We start from the raw sequence: 21,607 nt of genomic DNA, 5'->3' as shown, positions 1-21,607 counted from the left end.
GGATCTTCTCGGACCGGGGCACGAACCCGTGTCCCCTGCATCGGCAGGCGGACTCTCAACCACTGCGCCACCAGGGAAGCCCTATTATTATTTTTTTAATGTTGCAATGGTGTCCTGCTGTAAACCTAGTATACTGTACAATGCCTGTTGCATATTCAACCCTTCTCAACCAAAATTGTGTAAGGGAATGTCTTAAGGCATCCATTGCATGTATTAAAATAACTTTAACCTGTACTTTCAGAATAATAGAAACTAGGTATTATCCTGGGGAGAATTAAGAATATAGTCACTCAAATCATATTTTTCAGAATCTGATTCTCAAAAGAAATTTGACTGATAAAGGCTGACCTATTTAATACTTGCTAAATGAATGAATCAATAACAAATGCTTAAAGACCCAACACATGCTTTAATTTTTTAAAGCTTTTCATGTCATCAAGATGGAAATAATATTTGTCTCATTAACAATCACAGAATTTTATTGCTTTTGGAACTTGCCACATTCTTCGTTGGTTAGTCAGGTATTTTTTTTTCTCATCTTTAGAGACTATAAGCTCATTTATATGGGTTTAATCTTTGTAGTGACCAAAGCAATCAATATTTGTTCAATCAATCGATGTCACATAATTCTTAACTGTTTAATAGATGTAAATAAATAAGAGCAATTTTTAAATTTATTTTATAAAGTATTTAATTGATTAACAGAAATTGGAGAAGGACAGAAAAAGCAAATGTTGTATTCATGTGAATCAAAAAGACATACAACACAGAACTATTTTTTTTTAAGTTCCTATACCCAGCCATAAACTCAGCTTAATCTCATTCTGGCTGGGTGTACAGGTGGAACTCTGTGATTTTAATTTGCATTTCCATGATGACTAATGAGGTTGAGCAATTTTAATATGCTTGCAGGCTTTTTGTTTGTCGATTTTTTGCCAATTGCTTGTAAATGTCTTTTCCCCATATATTTAAATTGGGTTGTCTGTAGTTCTGTAATTAATTTGTAATAATCCTTAAGTATGTTTTATATCCCATACACAAATCATTTGTGGTATGGGTGAGAAAAATCCAATCTCCCAACCTTAGAAAAACCAGCTAAAAGATTAAAAATAATTAAATGCTTAACATTACAACCCATTTATTTATTGAAACATCAGGTCTACTTTACAACATGCTTGTAGGCAGAGAACTTTTGCTCTGACTTTGCCTTAGAATCATGTTGAATTGCACTTCGTTTCTTCCAGGAATACCTGTTGTTGGTTCAATGGAGAAATATGGTTGGCCTTGTCGTAAGCTGTACAGGAGACGAGCATTATTGCCACTTGAAGGATCATCAGCATCACTTGCTGTCACCTGGATGACAAATGTTCCTGAAGAGAAAATACATAGTTACAAGAAATTAAGTCTATGGTCTTCTTGAAAAACGGATTCCAGTTCTGTAAGGTATTCTTTCTTTAGCAAGGAGGATGATGATATGCAATAAAAGACTAGTCCTCCCTGTTCTGAATTATAAAACAAGTATCTTTCTGTATAGACAAGAAAATAAAACCTTATACAAAATAACCCTAATTTCCATACACCATATAGAGTTTTAAATATGTGAATCCATGATCTAATGAAATATAACTATTAAACAACCCATTACAATACGTAATTAAGGATCATTTAAAGATGTGTTATTAGCAGAGGAATCAAAGGGAAATTAGAAACAGTTTTCTTCAAAAAACTATGTTGTGACCTGTACCTCAAAGAATTACAGAATATTAGTAAAATATTAATAAAGATTATTGAAATGATCTCGACATAGTGTGAAGATGAGCATAATTATTTGGCTTGCTTCATCCCCTTCTGTAAAATGCCTACTTTCTTTAAAGATTTTTTTTTAAAGTGCAAAACAAAATCTACCAGATTGATAAGGTAAGTATTCTCATTAAAATTCAGTAACAATCAATAAAACTCATGGGAAATAAGTATTTGTATGTTTAAAATTAATGGTCAAATTAAAAATATTTCTTTAATGAGCTTTTAAAGTATTTTTATGTAAACATGGAATCTAGCATTATGGGTCTTGTTGGAAATCCACATCTTTTGAAACACTATGTTCTATGTCAATAAGAATGGCAACACAAATGGCACTAAATCAAATAGGCTTGTGATTTTATATGAAATTAGCATTATGAAGTTTTTCATTACAATCTAATTTTATAAACTGACACATTCTAACATGAAGCCATTCTATGCTTCAGTAATAAAAATGTTGAAACTTTTACTGTGGTCCTCAATTGCATGTATTGATAGTATTTGCTGTTTTGTTTTAGAATTGTTATGTTAGTTATTTAACGCTTGTTTTATACTGTCCTCCACTCAACATGTAGACACTCATTAGTTTCAGGTGTTTTAAATACATTCCTGCCATTTGAGACAACATGGTTGGACCTTGAGGGCATTATGCTAAGTCAAAGGCAGAGTATGCAATGAATTATATGAGGAATCTTAAAAAAAAAAAAAAAAGCAGAACTTACAGAGACAGTGGATTACTGGTTACCAGGGTCTTGGTTGTAGGGGAATTGGGATGTTTGTCAAAGGGTACAAACTTACAGTTAGAATATGAATAAGCTCTGGGGAGATTATGTACCTTATAGTGATTATAGTCAGCAATACTGTATCGTATACTTCAAAGTTGCTAAGAGACTAGATCTGAAATGTTTTCACCACGGAAATGATAATCATGTGACATGATGGAAATGATAGCTAAGGCTACAGTGGTAACCACATTGCAATATATAAATGTATGAAATCAGCACATTGTATGCCTTAAACTTATACAATATTATCAATTATATCACAATAATACAAATACTAAATAAATGAATAGATAGATATATCCCTGTAGGAATCGTAAAGAATTATTCCAACAAAAGGCTTCTTAGAGACCATTTCTATCAGTTTGTAATAGGCAAGTCTTGTTCTTTTAACTATGCTTCTACACACTCATCCATTTCCTTCCCCTACATTTCCTCATGATGTCTCCATTTCATTTATTTCTATCAGGGTTTCCTGTCTCTAGTTTGCAGAACTAGACCACCTGTATTTGGCTTCAGTAACAATAGTCAAAATCATTGTACTGTTAGTTGTTGACCAAGAGAAATTCTTAATTAAGACTTTAGATTTCTTAGTACCGTACAAATGAGAATCAGGAAGACCAAGAAAATGCACTGACTCATAGACCACCCATACTTCATTTCTAGAGACAAGCGCTATGGAGTAAGGTTGTTCTTCCCAGTTCAGTTTATTTTAAAGCCCATTTTAATCGACACTTCATTTACTTCTAACCAAAACATACCTCTTCAATGTCCTAATATGTCATGACCTTTTTCTCTACTAAATGGAAAACTTAATGTAATATATTAATGTCACAAAAAATAATTTCTTTGCGTGTGGGGTAAGTCCAAAAAAGTCAAACTCAGAAAATTTAGTGGATAAAAATATGATATTATAAATATTCAGAATAACTCTCTCATGTGAATTTGTTAGGGAGTTCAATTTCTAGGAAAATAATTATTGTTCTCCTGTATAAGACTCACTGCACTTTTAAATTAAAAGTAGCAATCCTACAGAACTGGCATAATTCTACAATGCTTCAATGTTTCAAACAGTGCTTGATAATGAATCATTGATGACTAACCAGTGATTCACTTTTTATGTTTGTGAGTGAGTGAGTGTGTGTGTGCGTGAAATCATGTGTCTGTGAATCTTACTATAAACTTACCATGGAAAAAAGGAATGTAAAATAAATTAAGATGATACAAATATGCAGCAGAATTTCCAAAAGTTCATTGCGTAAAGTCTTGCTTTATTTTTACTCATAATTTGTAAATGTCGCCTATTAAGTTCAGAAGGACTTTAGCAATGTTCAACTCTTACATCACTCTGATGATCTGATTTTATTTTCTTCAGTTGTTTCAGTCTTTCCTTTTTTCCTGTTTCAGTTTTATTGACATTACAATTCATTAAATACAGATTAAGCAACTTTAAACCCTCTAAATATTTTCTAAATGTTTTTTCTAAAAAAGTCAATAGAGAGAAGTAAGCCTGTATACTTTCCTAATCAGTAATTTAAATACTGTAGAAATCTTCAAAAAATAGTCAAACATAAATAAATAGTAATAATAAATAAACATCAAAGCAATTAAGAAATACAAAAATATTTGATAATATTTTCTATATTTATGTTTTCCATGAGGACTTGTCATGTGCAAGAGGAATTGTGCATTCACTCGCAGTTAGGTATGCTATACTATAATGCATACAAAGTTGAAAAAATCACTATGAGGCCAATAATGTGTCTTTCATGGAAATAATCAATAATTGTTTCACAGAACCCCCTTCCTTGTGTCATCAGTTAAATATAGGCAACAGACACTTAGTTGTTGAGTACCATCTTTAATATGCATTACTGACTCGATCAATATATGAAGCATGGTACATGTCACATATATAATCTAACCTGTTTAGTCTCTCTTTATTCATTTTACTGTGCTCTCACTAAAAGTGAGAAAGTTGGGTTTATTACATTAAATTCTCTCTAAATTATATTAGAAATAAATGTATTTCTAAAGGATAAATGGTCTATATGTACGTTAATGAAAGGTATCTTATGCAGACTTTTTTAACCTGAAATATATCATCAGAAGGATATTCTTCATACGTATTTACATTATTTAATAGGTTTCTTAGCTTAACTGTGTTTTATCATATAGTGTACTGGGTTATAACTAGCCCTCTTTCAGATTTAACCATGTCTTAAAACAACTTTATTCACTGCCCACATGTCTCACACACTTTTTCTCACACACCATGAAAGAAACTGCAAGTAAAAAAAGTAGATGTCTACCAAATTAACTCTGGCTTGTTGTAATGCAGATACTAATACAATTTTTTAAAAATTAAAAATCAGGGACAAATGCTTCTAGGACAAGATGCCAGAAAAAAGAAAAATAGGGTTTAGTAGAGGGGTCATAGGTAGAACTGGAAATCTGATCACCCTACTTTAGAACACCGGTGACAATGCAAAATGATCACAATGATTATGTGTAAAGGGAAGGGCCGATAACCCAGAACGAATATGTGTATACTGAATCCTCTCACCCTTAACTCCTATTATTCCACCTTAAGACACCATCCTGTAATTAGAATTGAATAACTGATGGCAACTCCTAAAAATTTAAATTGACTAGATTCATGAAATTGAATTAGCAAGGAATGTAGACCAGAGAGTGGGAAAAGCCTTCTCTTGGTGACTGAAGGATTCAAAGGTCATTGTGAGCCTCTGAGTTGAGTCAGCATAGCTTGATCACAGATGGCCAAACTATGTGGAAATGCAAAGAGCCAATGATGGACTCTTGCAGCCTGAAGATCTCTTAAATCAGTTGGTATCTACCCTGTTAAGTGAACAAAAGTTTAATTCTAAAAAATTATTGTCTCAGAATCAGATTTTAATAAAAGTAGTTTCTCAGTTTACTTGTTCCTATAATAAACTTCAACATAATATGTTGTAATATATCAATTCTGCATTCTATCCATTACATTGATAGTTGATATTGTTTGCCTATATTACCCTTGAGAGATTTTCTTCAAACATGCAAAATTTAAATCAGTTGTGTCTTTCTAGATAGCTTTCTAGAATCTTAAATCTAGTTTTGCAAAGGACTTTATAAAAATAAATTTAAGACGATATTTGACTATGCCCACTTTATCAGACATATCATATTGCAAAAACTTATTTTACATAGGTGATGCAGCATGTAAACTTGTACCAAATGCTTGAGAAATAATAACGTTGATTTTATTCAACCTCAAAGCAGCTTCCACAGAGTTGGAGGATGTCTTCTTGTGCAACGTCTCTCCTCATGTCTTTCTTTTCTTACATGACTGACCAATCTCATTGATTCTAATTCAGCAGTCAACTAAGTTCTAACAGTTCGGTCACCCTGTATGTTTGCCTTTTCTCTACCTAAATTCTCTACTAAGGGGATCTCATCCTTTGTCATGCCCTCCATGCCAGCAATATGCCAATAACTCCAATACTGATATATGCAATTCTCCTCACCCTGCAATGGAATTTTTTTTTTCCCAGAACATGGCATGGCTGGCCCTTTTGTATCATTTCCTTCAAATGTCACCTCCTAAATGTCCCCATTTCCTCCAGTCAATTAATCATCATCATACTTTACCCATACTTAACACTTTAATAACATACAATGTCAAATATTACCTGGCTTATTTAAAAGAGTTATTTACTGTTCGTGTGCTATAACTAAAATATAAGTTCCATACTAGCCGTTACTTCGCATATTTACTTTACAACTGAATCCCCAGTCTTACAAAAAGTTCCTAGAACATGTGAGGCCCATAACATATGCTAGTTGAAGAAGAAGGAGGAAGAGGAGGAGAGAAAGGAGGAGGAGGAGAAGAATGGAAAGGAGAAAAAGAAATATCACTGCAGGACTTCCCTGTGGCTCAGTGGTTAAGAACCCGCCTGCCAATGCATGGGACACGGGTTCAAGCCCTGGTCCGGGAAGATCCCACATGCCGCGGAGCAACTAAGCACGTGTGCCACAACTACTGAGCCTGTGCTCTAGAACCCGCGAGCCACAACTACTGAGGCTGCATGCCACAACTACTGAAGCCCATGCACCTAGAGCCTGTGCTCCGCAACAAGAGAAGCCACTGCAATGAGAAACCTGCACACCCCAATGAAGAACGGTCCCCGCTTGCCACAGCTAGAGAAAGCCTGCGCACAGCAAAGAAGACCCAGTGCAGCCAAAAATAAATAAATAAATAAATAAATAAATAAATTTATTTTAAAAAAGAAGAAATATATCACTGCCTAGCTATCAAATAGGACAATATTAATGTGTCAATTATATCTAAGGAGAGTTTGTCTTGATACATGCTACACAGCTAAATTTGTTTAGGCTGTTGTTAAAAACCTATGTTCTGAATACATGTAGAAATAGGTCTTTAAATTGTTACCTGGAATGTTAAAAAAAATGAAGAATCAGGAAAATATATAATGGAATATACATTTTTAGACTTCCTGGCTAATGAATCAAATGTTTAGGTGAGGCAGTTTTAAAGCACATTAGCATAATTTAAAAATGACAATTATTAAATCACATTGAAGTTTATCATACTTAAGTAAATTTTGTGAATTAAATTTTACTATCTGTTGTATTATTAAACTTTTCTGACAAAGAATGAGTGGACAAATTTTGTATAACCATACCATGATTTTCCCCCTATTGGAAAGACATGTCTGATTTACATCTCATGGAAAGCATTCTCTTCTACAAGTATTATATTTAAAATATTTATTAAAGTGACATTGGGTTTGAAAAAGAACTTAAAAATGGATATGGCTAAACAGAGGTCTTCAACCATTTGTTTTGTTTTTAGTTTTCATGTTCCGTTGTTTGGATGCATCTAGGAGTCTAGTCTTATAAATTGGTTTCTCCTGTTTTTATGTGTGACTCTTTCAGGATGATCTTATGTATTTTTTGAGATACAAAAGAATAGTTTGTTTTGGAAAGTAAATTATTTTATTGAAGAAACCAATAAGTGAACAAGCTAAAGAATTTTATGTATACTCAAATAAACGTTTCTTTCTATTGAAGACTGAAATTATATTTTAACAAGACAAATTACTTATTAATATATAGTATGATTATTTACAAGATTTTAATCATTAGTCTAATTTTTCAAATATTTTACTTAACACATTTGCAGAAGGAAGTACCCGTGTAGAACGGTAAATAATTCACTTCCAAAACATATGCTCGAAATTTTAAATCTGCTTTCATTGTTAATAGGTACATCTTTGATGTAAATTAATATGCAATACCTTCTGGAGACATCTCTGGTACAATGGCCTCATAAGGTTCATCTAGGAATTTTGGTTCATTGTCATTGATATCCGACACTCTGATGACAAACTCAGACTCAGGTTCCATAGCCCTTCCAGTAGTGGTGTCTATTACCTGGGCTCTTAGAGTGTAGAGGGACCGTTCCTCTCTATCAAGCTTCTGTACAGCATATATGTCACCTGTTCTTTCATCAATGACAAAAATACTTCCAGCTCCAGCTCCCAAAAGCTTGTACTGGAAAGAGTTGTTTCCATTGTCTAAATCAGATCTTAGCTGCAAGTGCAAAGAGAGATAATTTACTTTCCAAACATGTTAAGACAAATTTTAATCATTGCATCTTCATGTCTGTTAATTATTCCCTAAGTTAAAAATTCCATATAATGCCCATATTATATTAAGTGAGGTAAAATGTTAAGTTTAAGATTAAAATCTATCACCAGGCAGAGAAGTCTTTGAATTTTCAACATAAAGCGCTATACAAATTTCATTACTCTAAACAGATGATTCTAATTAGAAACTATGATTGAAAAACAAAGCCCCTTTTATACATTATGCACAAAAAAGTTGGTTCGTGTTTACTCCATATGATTACATTTTTAGTCACTAAAACCATACTCTCAAATATTTATATTAGATGGGGGCCTAGAGACAGAGAGATAATGATCTAAAATAAATTTAAACAGTGATGTTCTATCTCTAGGCTAAAAACACATAGAAAACATGGAAATATTAGTAAGAAAATTAGGGAGCATGTTGAGAAGATGATAATAATCTCAATCATCCATAAAATCTACAAATTATATTAGTTTTCTCAATTAATCCTCATGCATTCATTGTAAAATACACATAATTGATATAATAAATTCTTTCAATAGAGAAGGAAAATGAGACTGAAAATTTTAAAAACTTTCACAGCGTCACATGGTTTTGGGGTAGAATTATGATTTACACCAAAAGGCCTGTTTGATCTCAGATCCTCCCCTGCAAACCAGTACCTAACATGGTCTTTTAGTCCTTGAGTTTTAGCCAAATTAACTCTAACTCTTCCTTTCCAACATAGGTCACTCAGTTCTCAAATGTACTTCTTTTGTCCTCACTATTTTATTTATTTAAGAGCAAAGTAAATTTGTTCATTATTCATAGTGTGAATGGAATTTTGAATTTTATATATAAAAAAGATGTCATGATATAGGTAACATTGTATGATTTTTCATATCCAACTTATTTTTACATAAAGAAAGGAAGCATTAGAGAATAATCTCTTAATTATTGTGAATCCATGGTTTTCTTGATTCACCATTTATGAATATACCCTTCTGCAAAGTAAGAGCTTCTCTGAAAATTTACAAAGTTAGCCAAAAAATACAACCTTAGTTTCATAATTTTTCTGATAGCTTGAAGTACAATATATTATTCTGGACTAATTAATATTTTTTTCTATGTGATTGTGGAGAATATCTAAAGATATCTAAAATAACTAATTTTAATAATGTGTTGAACATCACTGCTCTACAATGAAAGAACCAAATTGGAGATAATAAAAAGATAATAAAAAAGAGTTACAGCTTTTAAAGTTTGAAAGTCCTTCATTACTCATAAAAGTGAAATCCCCATGCCCCAGTGATAAGAAATTGTGGAAAACAAATGTATTCTCCAATAAGTATACCAAATGAAAGCAATGCATAGCCCCTGGTTTCCAAATATTATTTCAATGTAGTTTGAAAATTTGAATGTTAGAATGAAGACAAGTCAAATTCAGTCATGAATAAATGTATTTCAAGTACATTCATGTTAATTTTCATAGATCAGTGAGCTTGATCTTTTTAAGGACCCATATTTAATTAAAAAAATATTGAACATCTTCCTCCTGTTGTCACAAAATGCATAAGTTAAACACATTTCAATTTTGTGGATTCTAGTGTTATAAAATTTTCTGTATTTCCATTCAAAAATATTTTTTTCAATTACATAGTTATTATCAATTTGGCAAACCAATATGACTAAATTTTTACCTAATTGTGCTTTCCAAATTTAATCTCTTTTAACAAAAAGATCAAAAAGAAAGTTATTTTGGACACATCAACTACATTTTATTTTTACCAGCTCTATTATTATAAGCATGTACATATTCATTATTACTCTATTTTAAACCAGTTACCTGCATGTGGTTTAAGCTTAATGAGGCTGTTTAGAGGAAAAGAATCTGTTAGAATATTTTCATAAATATTTTTACAGAATGAAAAAGAAGCAAAATAAACCGCTATATGAAAGGAGGTAATGGGAGATATGTGTAGGGAGCAGAAAAACAAAACCCAGAAAATGTGAGTTATTCAGTGACTAGTCCCTGTTCTGACTGCATTGATGCATTTCCCTGTAGAGCCTTACCACTAACATTCGCCTGCCAATAGTAGCATGTCTCCTTATTCAGTGGTGGGAGAGCCTATGGGGGTCTGCGGAGTCCACTGTAAATATGGCTAGAGACTCAGGTAACTAGCAGACACTTAACAACGGACCTCACACTGTTCTGCCTGTGCTTTACCTGGAGTTATCTTAGAAAATAAAAAGGGGTGAGAAATATTACTTATAGCAGGCAGACACACGCACGTTCGGGTGCATACGCGTGCGTGCGCAATTGAAATCTGTTTGCCTAAAACCCTAATCTAGGCCTTTGGATGAATGTACTCATGTATTTGGCTGATGGGACAGATGAACCCATATGGAATCCAGACAACACACTAACACTGCAGCTCTCCTAAAAGGGCTAGAAAAAGAGAGTTAATAAATTTTGAGTGTTTCACACTTTGGGCCCAATTAAATTTTAGTGTCAGTTAATTAGTGGTTAAACTTATTTCAGTACATTCATCCAGAGAAAGAGCCTTACAGAGAAGGACATGATATTATAACTACCTCTGTTTGAAGAAAATCAAATAATAGTAAAATCCAAAAACATAAATAGGAAATGTTTTGTCTCATTAAGGAAATTTTCTTAAAATGTATTCTTACAAGAAAATGAAATAATTATTTGTTTTACTTCAACTTCACTAATCAAATGAAGTGTGTAGGCTCTTGAAGCTACATAACTGTAAAAGGACTTGGTATTAATCTGCTTCATTAAAAATTAATGAGGGGTAAATCAACACCTACTTAGCATAATGGAAAATCAGGCTAAATACCGTTGATAAACATTACTGTTCTCCGTGTGGTGGATTTGATCCATTACCAAAAATAACACCATCACATTTCCAGATGTTGATAAATGCTGCAATTTTGTATGAGGTTAAAGTGAAATTTAAAAACCAGAGCTTTCCCTCTTCTTCAAGTTTTTGCGATTATTTTAGGTGCTTGCAAATATAACAATCAATTATGCTGGTGTTTGAAGCTTTCTAATGGTTCCACTAAGAAAAACGGAGAATTCATCAAATACCAAAGCCTCCTCCACTCTTTCGATCAGATTTACAAGGTTATTTCCTGTAGCACTTTCAGAAAATCAGTACCTGGCCAATGTGATGTCTAGTCTTATTCATTTCTTCTGGTACAAAAAACTGGTTCCACATCCAGCCCCGCCTCACTCTCAAATGAGATCCCGCTGGGTGCTTAACTTCCTCTGTTTTAGAGTTTTCTGTTGCTATAAGGCAAGGCAATAGGAGAGGAATTCCCAACATAAAAGGCAGCAATAAGCAGCAATTCATTCTGATCTTGATTCCAACTGGTACTCTTCAGAGAAACAGTATGTTGCAAACAAAAATCTTATGTTCCCTTGTAATATTTTTAACTCTTAGGTATCTTTCATATTCCTAGAGAACAAAAAACAAAACAAAATTCTCGACATTTAAAAAATAACATTTTCTCCCATAATTGTTAAAGACATGATACAACTTTTGCATCTGTAAAAATGGAACAGAAATACACACTCATCTTCCAGTTAAGCTACTTAATTATGTTTTGTAACTCAGCAATAATTTGAATGGTACAATTACAAATTTCTGCTCAGTCATTGTAGTCATAAATTTGCCTGAAGGTTGAAAAGTTGCTCTAGCAATCTCCTTGATTGATAACTGACACTGAGATATTTTTAAAAATTTAACCTGCTTACTTCTTCCTTTCTATCTCAGTAAAATTCAAACTGTCCAATTAAATCAACCATCAAGCCAGGGAAAAATGTGACATTTTTCCTCTTTTTCAATAGATACGCTTTGGCATCCAGTTTCCCATGTTATGGTATTTTACATAGCTAATTAAATAGACAAAATGGCAATTCAACTTAAAACCTGGGGGATTTAAACATTTACACTGATTTATACTGATGTTATAAAACATCATGTGAATAGAAATCCTGTTAAGATATTTTTATATTGCAAAAGATATGAAAGAAATGTTTTTCATCTTAACAAAGAAATAAAGCCATTTTTAAAAAAATAAATGAAAAATTACAGTGCTTGGGTAAAATGGCTGAATGTTTATAATACATAAAATGGAGATGAAAGGTATCTTTTAGTATGTAAATATTAAGACAAAAAACTCAAGCTACTGACTTTTCCATTTAAAATTTTCCATTAACCTGATACTGATCATACCAGCTCTCCATGATATGATTGGTAATTCTCACCCTTATATGAAACTGAATAACTTTGCAATTTCCACATCTATATAGAGCCTCCGTATAACCAAATTGGATTTGTTTGTTTGGGATTAATGAAGAAAAATAATTTTGTCCAATCTACAATGCCATAATCAGCAGAAAAGTCATAGAATCTCTTTCTGCTAGTTTTTCATATGACCTTGTTTTGAATTTTCTCCACATATTTTTGATTGTCCCTGACAGGTTTTTTAGGTCTTTGGCTCATTAGGAAGAGTTGTTAAAAACACCTAATTAAGAAAGAACACATTGTCATAAACGGGGATCCTGTGGTCCCGCTGTAATTCTTTCAAGCAGATGTATTCTTTGTTATAAGTTTACTTAATGAAAGTCATGAAGAAATTCAGCTGAGGTGAAAATTAAAGATGAATTTCACCCTATGTTAAATATTTGAAATTCTTATGTCTGTTGCTTAGAAATAGCTAAAATATATATTTTGATAGCTAGTGAATAATGAAGACATTTGGAACAAGTACAGTTTTCTTTATGAGAAGATATTTTGTATACATTTGTAAAACTATCACTAACAGTGATATGAATTATGCTTAAAATGTTGGGTAAATAACATCTATGTTAACTTTATATTATGGTATCTTCATACATCTAAACAGAGTATAATGAACACCTATATACCATTACTTAGGTTCAAAATTATCAAAACATGGTCAGTCTTGTTTAATCTATATACATATCCACTTCCTGATATTAAAACAAATTTTAAATGTCGTTATCATTTTAACCATTCATTACACACACACACAAACACACTTGGGCACAAATGCTATATGACCTTTTTAAAGATCAAAATTGAATACTAAAAATTAAGAGTAAGTCTTCAATATAATCAAATATCCAACCAATACTCAAATTAAAATTCTTTAGACATCTTTGAGTCAGGATTCAGCTATGTCCACACAATGCAGTTTGTTGAGACATTCGTTAAGTCTCAGTTAATCCACAAGACTCATGACTCTAAATTTAATTTTTCTTTCCATTTATGTCTTGAACAAACAAGGTCATTGATCCTATAGAGTTTCCCACATTATGGACTTTTCTGACTGCATGCTCATAGTGTGGTTTAATATAGTTCTTTATTCCCTTTAAATTAGTAGAGTCTTGATTAGATGCAATTTTAAATATTTGTCAACAATACTCATAGCTGATGCTGTATATTTCATATTCCATGATATCTGGAGGCACAAAATACTTAGTTTTGTCACATTTTGTTTCCTGTCCTGAAGTTGTTGTTCTTGTTCGTAAGATTCATTAGGAATTCATTCATTCATCACTGTCATTTGAATCATTTATTATGAATTTCCTAGTCACCCTTTCTTTTAAAGTTTTACCAGTTATTGATGACAATTGTCTAAATCAAATATTTCAGTGACCATGTGATGAAACACAGCAAAAAAAGAAAAACTCAAAAAATGAAACTCCTAGAACTGAATGATATAATATCTGAAATCCAAAATTGTTTTATCAAAAGATTGAACATTACAGAAGAAAATGTCATTGGCTTAAAGATTGCTTTATGGAAATGATTCAAATTAAAGTAGAAAGATAACATCGACAGTAGAAAAAATAATTTTTTAAAATAGAGAGAATTTCAATAATTATGGGACAATCTCAAATAGTATAACATATATATATAACTGGAACCCCAAAAAGAAAGAAGAGAAAATAATAGTGGCCAATGGTTTTTCAAACGTGCAGAACAATATCCCACCCAAAAAGACACTCAACAAACACTAAGCAAGAGTAAAACAAAACAAACAAAAATCATGTTATTGTAAAATTACTAAAAATAAAATATAAAGAGAAAATATTAAACACTAACCAGAGGAAAAAGGGAAATAATAAGAATATCCATTAAATGTTCATCAGAAATAATGTAAGACTGATGGCAATAGAATGACATGCATAAAGTTCTGAGACAAAAACTTTTAACATGTAATTACATATCCTTCAAAACAAGAGTAATATAAAGCAAATTAGAAGAATTAATCAATAGCACAATTGCACTATAAAAATATTAAGTAGAAACTCTTCAGAATGAAGGACATATGAACCAACATAAAGTAATGAAATTAGAAGGCAATATTAAATATATAGATAAATATAAAAGGCTTTTTATTAATATTTTAAAAATACTTTACTATTTATAAATTAATAACAATATTATGGGATATATAACATGCAGAATATAATGGCACAAATAATGGGATGTGGGAAATTAAACTATCTGGTGGTCAGCTTCTTACATTATAGATAAAGTGATATAGCAATTATTCAAGTAGACTGCTGTGAGAAGTGAAGGATGCACATCAAAATCACTAGAGCACTCACTGAAAACAAACAAAAGGCCATATTAAGTGACTAAGAAAGGGAAAAAAGATTCCAAAAATTACCTTCTATTAGTACAATAATAAACAGGAGAATAAGGGGAAAGAAGTAAACTCAAGAGTGTATAGCAAATGTAACCAAATGAATCATTGCATTAAAAAGAGATTAATAAAACACAACAACTAATATGCACTGTTTGTCAGTTTGGGATTTAAAAACTTAACCCAACTATGTACTAAAGAAATCATTTAATTATAAATACACAGATAGGTTGTAAGGACAAGGATGAGAAAATATATACCATAAAATAATAATCATAAGTTAGCTGAAACGCTGTATTAATATCTCAGAAACAAGACCTCAAGACAAGAAGTATTACCTGCCATAACAAGTACATTTATAAAGATAAAAAAGTAAATTGATCAAAAAGGCCTAACAGTCCTATGTGACTGAAGTTAATATCAGAGCTTTAGAATACATGAAATAAATATCAACAGCGCTAAGGAGAAGTAGACAGCTATAATCGTGGAGTGGGTAACACTGGTCTCCTCTATTGAAATGCCAATAGGACAAAAAAAAATCACTGACGTATAAAAAATGTTAAAAGTACCATCAATCAACATAAAATAATTAAGACTATAGATTGCTGCACCAAATGGAATATAGTTTCTTTTCATGCACTGCTGGTGGGAATGGAACCCGGCACAACCATTGTAGAAAACAGATGCGGAGTTTGTTAAAAACTTAAACATACGCTGACCATATGATCCAGCCATTCTGTTCTCAGATATTTGCCCCAGAGAAATAAAATTATTTGCCCATACAAAGACATTTACAAGAATGTTTAAAGCAACTTTATTTATAATAGCCCAAACTGGATACAAATCAAATACCCACCAACAAGTTAATGTATTAACAAAGTGTGGTATGTCCATGTGGTGTAATAATGCTCAGTAGTAAAAAGAAATGAACTATTGATGCACAAAGTGACATCTCCAATAGTTATGCTGAGTGAAAGAAGCTTGACAAAAAGTAGTTCAGATTGCATGTTTCCATTTATATATAATTCTAGAAAATTCAAAGCTATTACAGTGACAGAAAACAGATAAGTTCTTGAGAGAGAATAGAGATGGAGAGGAATAGGAAGAAGGTATTACCAAGGGTCACAAGAGAAAATTTGGGGGTGATGGCTATGTTCATTATCTTGATTGTGATGATGGTCTTACAGAAGTATAAATATGTCCAAAAAATGAAACCAAAATAACCAAAGAAGTCCAAATTGTTAATCTTTCTATGGATTTTCTACCCACCTTGTGATCTGTGGAACAGCAGCATCTTATTAAAAATGCTGAATCTTGAGCTACTCCAGATATACTGACACTGAGTCTGCATTTATCACACTATGTGTGAGATCGTATACACAATGAATTTTAAATAGCATTTGTCTATCAAAAAACTGATATAGTTTCTTCATGTCAGTAGTTTGAGAAAAAAAGTGAGGAGTTTTAAAGAAGATAATATACTAGATTAAAAGATGTTTAAGACACAAAACAAGTGTAAAATGGAGATATTATCTAGATCTTGATATGTATAAGCCTATTTTTATCTTTACATTTTTATGAATCTGTAATATTTAATATAAGTTGATTATTAGATGATAAAGAGAAAATATTGTTAATTTTGTTAGTTATAAAAGTTTCTTTGTGGTCATACTGGTAATTAATATCCTTTAAATTGGTTAATAAGTATTTGCAGAGCTATTTTTTTATTCTTCACTTGTGTTTAAAACATATATATTCAACAACAACAAAAATACAAATGATTTATTTTTCATTTTTAAAATCACTATGATGGACCAAAATTATTAAATATTTTAGTACCAGCCATTGATGAAAATATACAGAAAATAGAACTCCTATACAATGTTAATGAAGCTGAAAATTTGGACAATCATTGTGGAGATAATTTGTCCAAATTTAGTATATTTAAAAGTGAGCTTAATCTATAAACTAAGAGCTTCTTTTTTACTGCTCTACACCTAGAAAAATTTATCCACTTAGAGGCAAATGTCAATTGGATTAACTAGAAAAAATGTATATAAAAAAAGTTCAAATTAGGGTACCACGTGATACCAGATAAAAATGTTTTAAAGTTGTAAGATGATGCCATATGAGACTATTCTCATAAGTTGATTTTGTAAAATAAGCTTAAGAAAAGAAAAACAACACAGAAAATTTATTATGGTAATTAACATGATAGGAGAAAGAGAAACTGGTTTAAAGTTTGAAGTTTAGAAGCATCTGTCACATTTTCCTCCCTCTAAAATAATCTAAAGGTCTCAAATCATAATATTCATTAAACCTGGGTAATTTTTCTACCATATGTTATTTTTTTTCAGTTTAAGTGTATGATTGAAATATTTAAAAATTAAACTATCAGTATTTCATATTCCTATATCATAACAAAACAGATATGAATACCCTTTCATTTGAACCTCAATATAAAAATAGAGGAATGAAATGGTGGCAGTAAGCATGCCCAAATGATGATCTATTGTGACTTCGTTTACACTCTTGCATATTCCAAATATTCTATAATGGTCATACATTTCAGGGGAAGGGAAAAACGTTTCAAATAATAGTCCACTTCTGATTGAAGAGTGTTGACAGCTGTCAGCAGTGCCAGACTGAGAAATATTCAGGGCTGAGTTCAGGCTAATAAGGAAAACTGTTATCAGTTAGTATGTCTGAAATGGGCCCTAGAGAAACTATTCAGAAATTTTAAGTGACCTGCATAGTACCAAATAGAGGTAGGACTGGAAATCTAATTTTAAGGGCATGGAGTGTACAATATATATTGTGCTTTACTGAATGGAAGAAAGAAAATGCATATATATCTAACACTGTGTATGACATCTTTTGCTGATAGTTCATGTTATTGAAGTTGAATGAAGATCTATAAATTGCATTTTAACATTTGGACCAGTCTTGAACTAGATATAATAAAATGTTTTCTATTATCTCCTTTTGGACCGTCATTTTCTCTCTTACTCTAAAGATTCTTGGGGTCACAAAAAAAACAAAGGGAAAGAATAAGTCAGAATGATGGATTTGGTGGCTGTGTGTGGGGAGATAAAAGTTGGAGCTGGAGAAATGTGGATGGGATAAATATAGAAACTTAATCCTATTTGTGATCTCAAAAATCAAGGGAAACTTGGCAGTCTCTTAGAGTGACATTATAAATAAAGGCTTTTACATGGCTTTCTTAGAACTACTAATAAGAATATAACAAGAAATGAGTGGATATAGCTTGCAGATATAAGTGAGAAGGAAGAAAGACAATTTTTGAACCAAAAATTATAATTAACCATGTGCTAGTTCTTTATTAATAAATCTAGAATGTTAAAGACCTTTTCTTTGTCCCATTTATAAACTCTCGTTAGACTTACATTTTGAGTATTTACTGTGGAATTAAAAGTGTATGCCACACATGAAGCAATATAGTGTCAGAACACCTGTATGAGAATCTCCTAAGCCCTCTTTGAACTTACAGCCTTCCTCATTCACTATGTGTGTAGTGTCCTAAAATATGGAGTCGTTCCATTCCTGGTCTGGCTGTTGTGAACTCTGTTCTGGAGTAGTGGGGAGGGCTGTGGATTAATGAGCCCCATATTTGGAGTGCTATGTGTTGACAAGATTGAACCTGACCATGCAAAATATTCTAGAATGAGAAGAGACAGATTCCAGTTGATGAAATACACACTGGCAAAATCTCATTTTTAAAAGTCTCATATTCTACCTTTTATTCGCCTTCCACAAGCTACCAAAATATGATTTATTCTTATAATTTCAAGGCTAAATCTTGGTATGCTTCTGAGCTGAAGATTGTCCTAAACTACTTTTGGACTATATTCCTCACTACACGTTGCCAATGCAATTAATATGTAAAGAACTTAATTATGTCTTTACTATTTTTGTAATCTAATTTTAATTTAGCCATTGCATGTCCATAGGCTATTTCTCACACTTATTTTCTTGTGTGACTGCTGTGAAAATACTTTCTTTTTTTGAAATCTTTTAATGTTCTTGTGAAAGTATATAACATGGACAAATAAAACAGTGCTTTATTTCTAACACCTAAAAAGGTATTCTAATATATTATTTCTGGAGGTAAACCCATATGTATTTGTCTATATTTTTCTATCATTGTATAATTTTAAAACACTGGAAAATCACTGAGTACCCTATATATCATTTGGAGAAGATATACAAAATTGCTCTCAGAGTTGACAAAGAAACAACTGAATAAAACAAATTTCAAAATTCATGTTAACATAATGTTATTCAGTTATTATGTTGCTGTAAATGTTGTGCTGTAAAGTCATTTAATGAAACAGAAATATGCTGCTTCACTTTTTTAGGTGAAAGAAATAAATTAAATACACAGAAAATGATTCCATTAATTTGACAATAAATGTAGACAAATTCAGAGAAGAAAGCCTGGAAGACTATGCCCTGAAATGCAGATAGAAATTATCTGTGAATTGAGGAATTATAAATGGAGTAAAATTAATATGTATTTCTATTTTTTAGTTTTAATATTTATTTCATTAATACATATATACACAGAGCTTTATAATGAATTATATAACTATTTTACATAGATTAAGGTTATGTAGCACCATAATGAAGATCAAGAGTTTATTATTTACTGACTGAAGTTATTCTGTTCTAAAGGCTGCTTGATGGAGTGAAGAGCGCCACCTGTGGGGCCCTACCAACCAATAGCTGTGTGACTTTGGGCAACTGGCTTAACCTCTGGGTGCCTCAGTTTTGTCACATGAAAAATGAGGATGATAATAGGGCCTATCCCTTTAGGTTGTTATCTTGATTATATGAGTTGATGTACCCAGAATATTATCTGACACATTGTATGTGCTATGTATTTTATTTATTTTTAAAAAATATTTCCATGACATTAAAATTTTATTTTTTTAACTTTTTATTTTATATTGGAGTATAGTTGATTAACAATGTTGTGATAATTTCAGGTGTACAGCAAAGTGATTCAGTTATACATATATATATATATTTCAAATTATTTTCCCATTTAGGTTGTTACATAATATTGAGCAGAGTTCCCTATGCTATATGTGTTATGTAAGTATTTTAAACTAGCTCTATAAGAATAGCTACCTATACATGGGTAATAAAGATCTAATGATTTCTTTATTTCTAAACTTTGAAGTAGTCAGCTAGTGTGATTTCTGCAAACTTCATGCACATATAAAAATTTTATATATGACTATTGCAAACATAGTGTAGGATACATTGTCCCTAATGTATATGTTCTGCATGTATTTTCAAAGGATTTGAATGTCATTATATTTTTTCCAAGCATGCTAAGTGACTATGACAAATAAACATTGTCATGCTTGAAGAAATATGTGATATAGCATGGACATATATAGGCTGAAAATGATCCCAGTGTGACTCAAAACAATTATGTTTTCAAAGAAGACTAATTATGACTTAAGGGATGAAAAATATTATAATCTATGCACTTACACAGTTTGTAACTGAATCTAATTAGAAATTGTCTTTTCTATGACCTCTTCTTGGTTACATAAAGATAATTATTCCATCTGTGAAAACTTATAAAAATACAATGTATTCTGAAAGGCTTGTGGAAGGCTGAAACTAAGCTCAACTAAGCCAGCTTCTCATAGAGAAAAGCAGATGGCAATTAATATAATGTCTCTGTCTTCAGAAAACCATTGAGTAGGCTTGGCAAAATAATATATCAAAAGACACATTTTGCAATGATCAGTAAGTTCCAAAGCTCAAAAAAATCTGAAAATCATGGTTTCTAAAATACTACTTCAAAAATAAGATAAAATGTTTCTCTTTATCAGTTTAAGGAAGCATGTCTAACTTCTTATACTGGGATCTAAATGTTTGAAGAAAGTAAATTTTATAAAACCTCAGTGTGAAACTAATAGCAAAATGAGGCTCTTGGGGCTGTGAGTGGTAATATTACCAGAGAAGAAGTAGTTAGAGATTATTTTCCTTTTTCTATTTTAATTTGACTGATTATTTGTGAAAGAAAAGAAAATGAATGCCTCTTAACAGTCCCCCTTATTCCATAAGCATCTTTATAATTCTTTATAGAGTAGTAACATAGGTGGTTGGGGGAAGGTTATGGACTGCATCTTGAAGTTTACTTTTTTTATGTTGTATACACTGCCTCAACATTCATTTCAAAAAAGATACTCTATATTTGTGTGAATCTATTTAAAACCTTATCTACTTACTTAAATGCAGAAGCAAGGATATTAATAATAGAAAAATGTTAAGTTCTTGAACAGTTCTAGCTGAAATATCTTGGGGCCTCTGTATCATTACATTTCCCATCTCAATGTCTACCTTCATATTTCATTTATATTTATTTTTATTTTAAACATTAGTTAATATGATGTTAGTTTTCAATGAAATAATTTGAATTTTCTAATCAGTGCTAAAAAAGCATCTGCAATTCCAGGACTTTGAAATGGTTGTTCTGTTTCTCCCATCTATTGTAACAGTTTATTGCCCACTTGAAGGTTCCAGTGCATCCCAGCTCTCAGATTAATCACGGTGCCCAGAAAGGGATAATATGAGTAACAGCAGCAATGTATAATATGGAAACAGAATTGACAAAACTT

At 31.6% G+C, this 21,607-nt stretch overlaps 1 protein-coding gene across 2 annotated transcripts in view; it reads right to left on the bottom strand.

Annotated features, from left to right (window-relative positions):
- CDH19 (cadherin 19) overlaps positions 1-21,607 on the bottom strand; it is an 86,457-nt gene that overhangs the window by 43,676 nt on the left and 21,174 nt on the right. For both annotated transcript variants that reach the window (XM_004268074.3, XM_049698007.1), the window contains exons 3-5: positions 11,420-11,719; positions 7,904-8,198; positions 1,251-1,370 (exon numbers count right to left, since the gene is read on the bottom strand). In XM_004268074.3, coding sequence (XP_004268122.2) covers positions 1,251-1,370; positions 7,904-8,198; positions 11,420-11,614 — 610 coding nt within the window. In that variant the 5' untranslated portion in view covers positions 11,615-11,719. The remainder of the gene's footprint in view (positions 1-1,250; positions 1,371-7,903; positions 8,199-11,419; positions 11,720-21,607) is intronic.

Source organism: Orcinus orca, chromosome 15, assembly GCF_937001465.1.
Source record: "Orcinus orca chromosome 15, mOrcOrc1.1, whole genome shotgun sequence".
Lineage (NCBI taxonomy): Eukaryota > Metazoa > Chordata > Mammalia > Artiodactyla > Delphinidae > Orcinus > Orcinus orca.
Note: the sequence above shows the minus strand (reverse complement) of the source record. Positions and strands in the feature narration are given on the sequence as shown.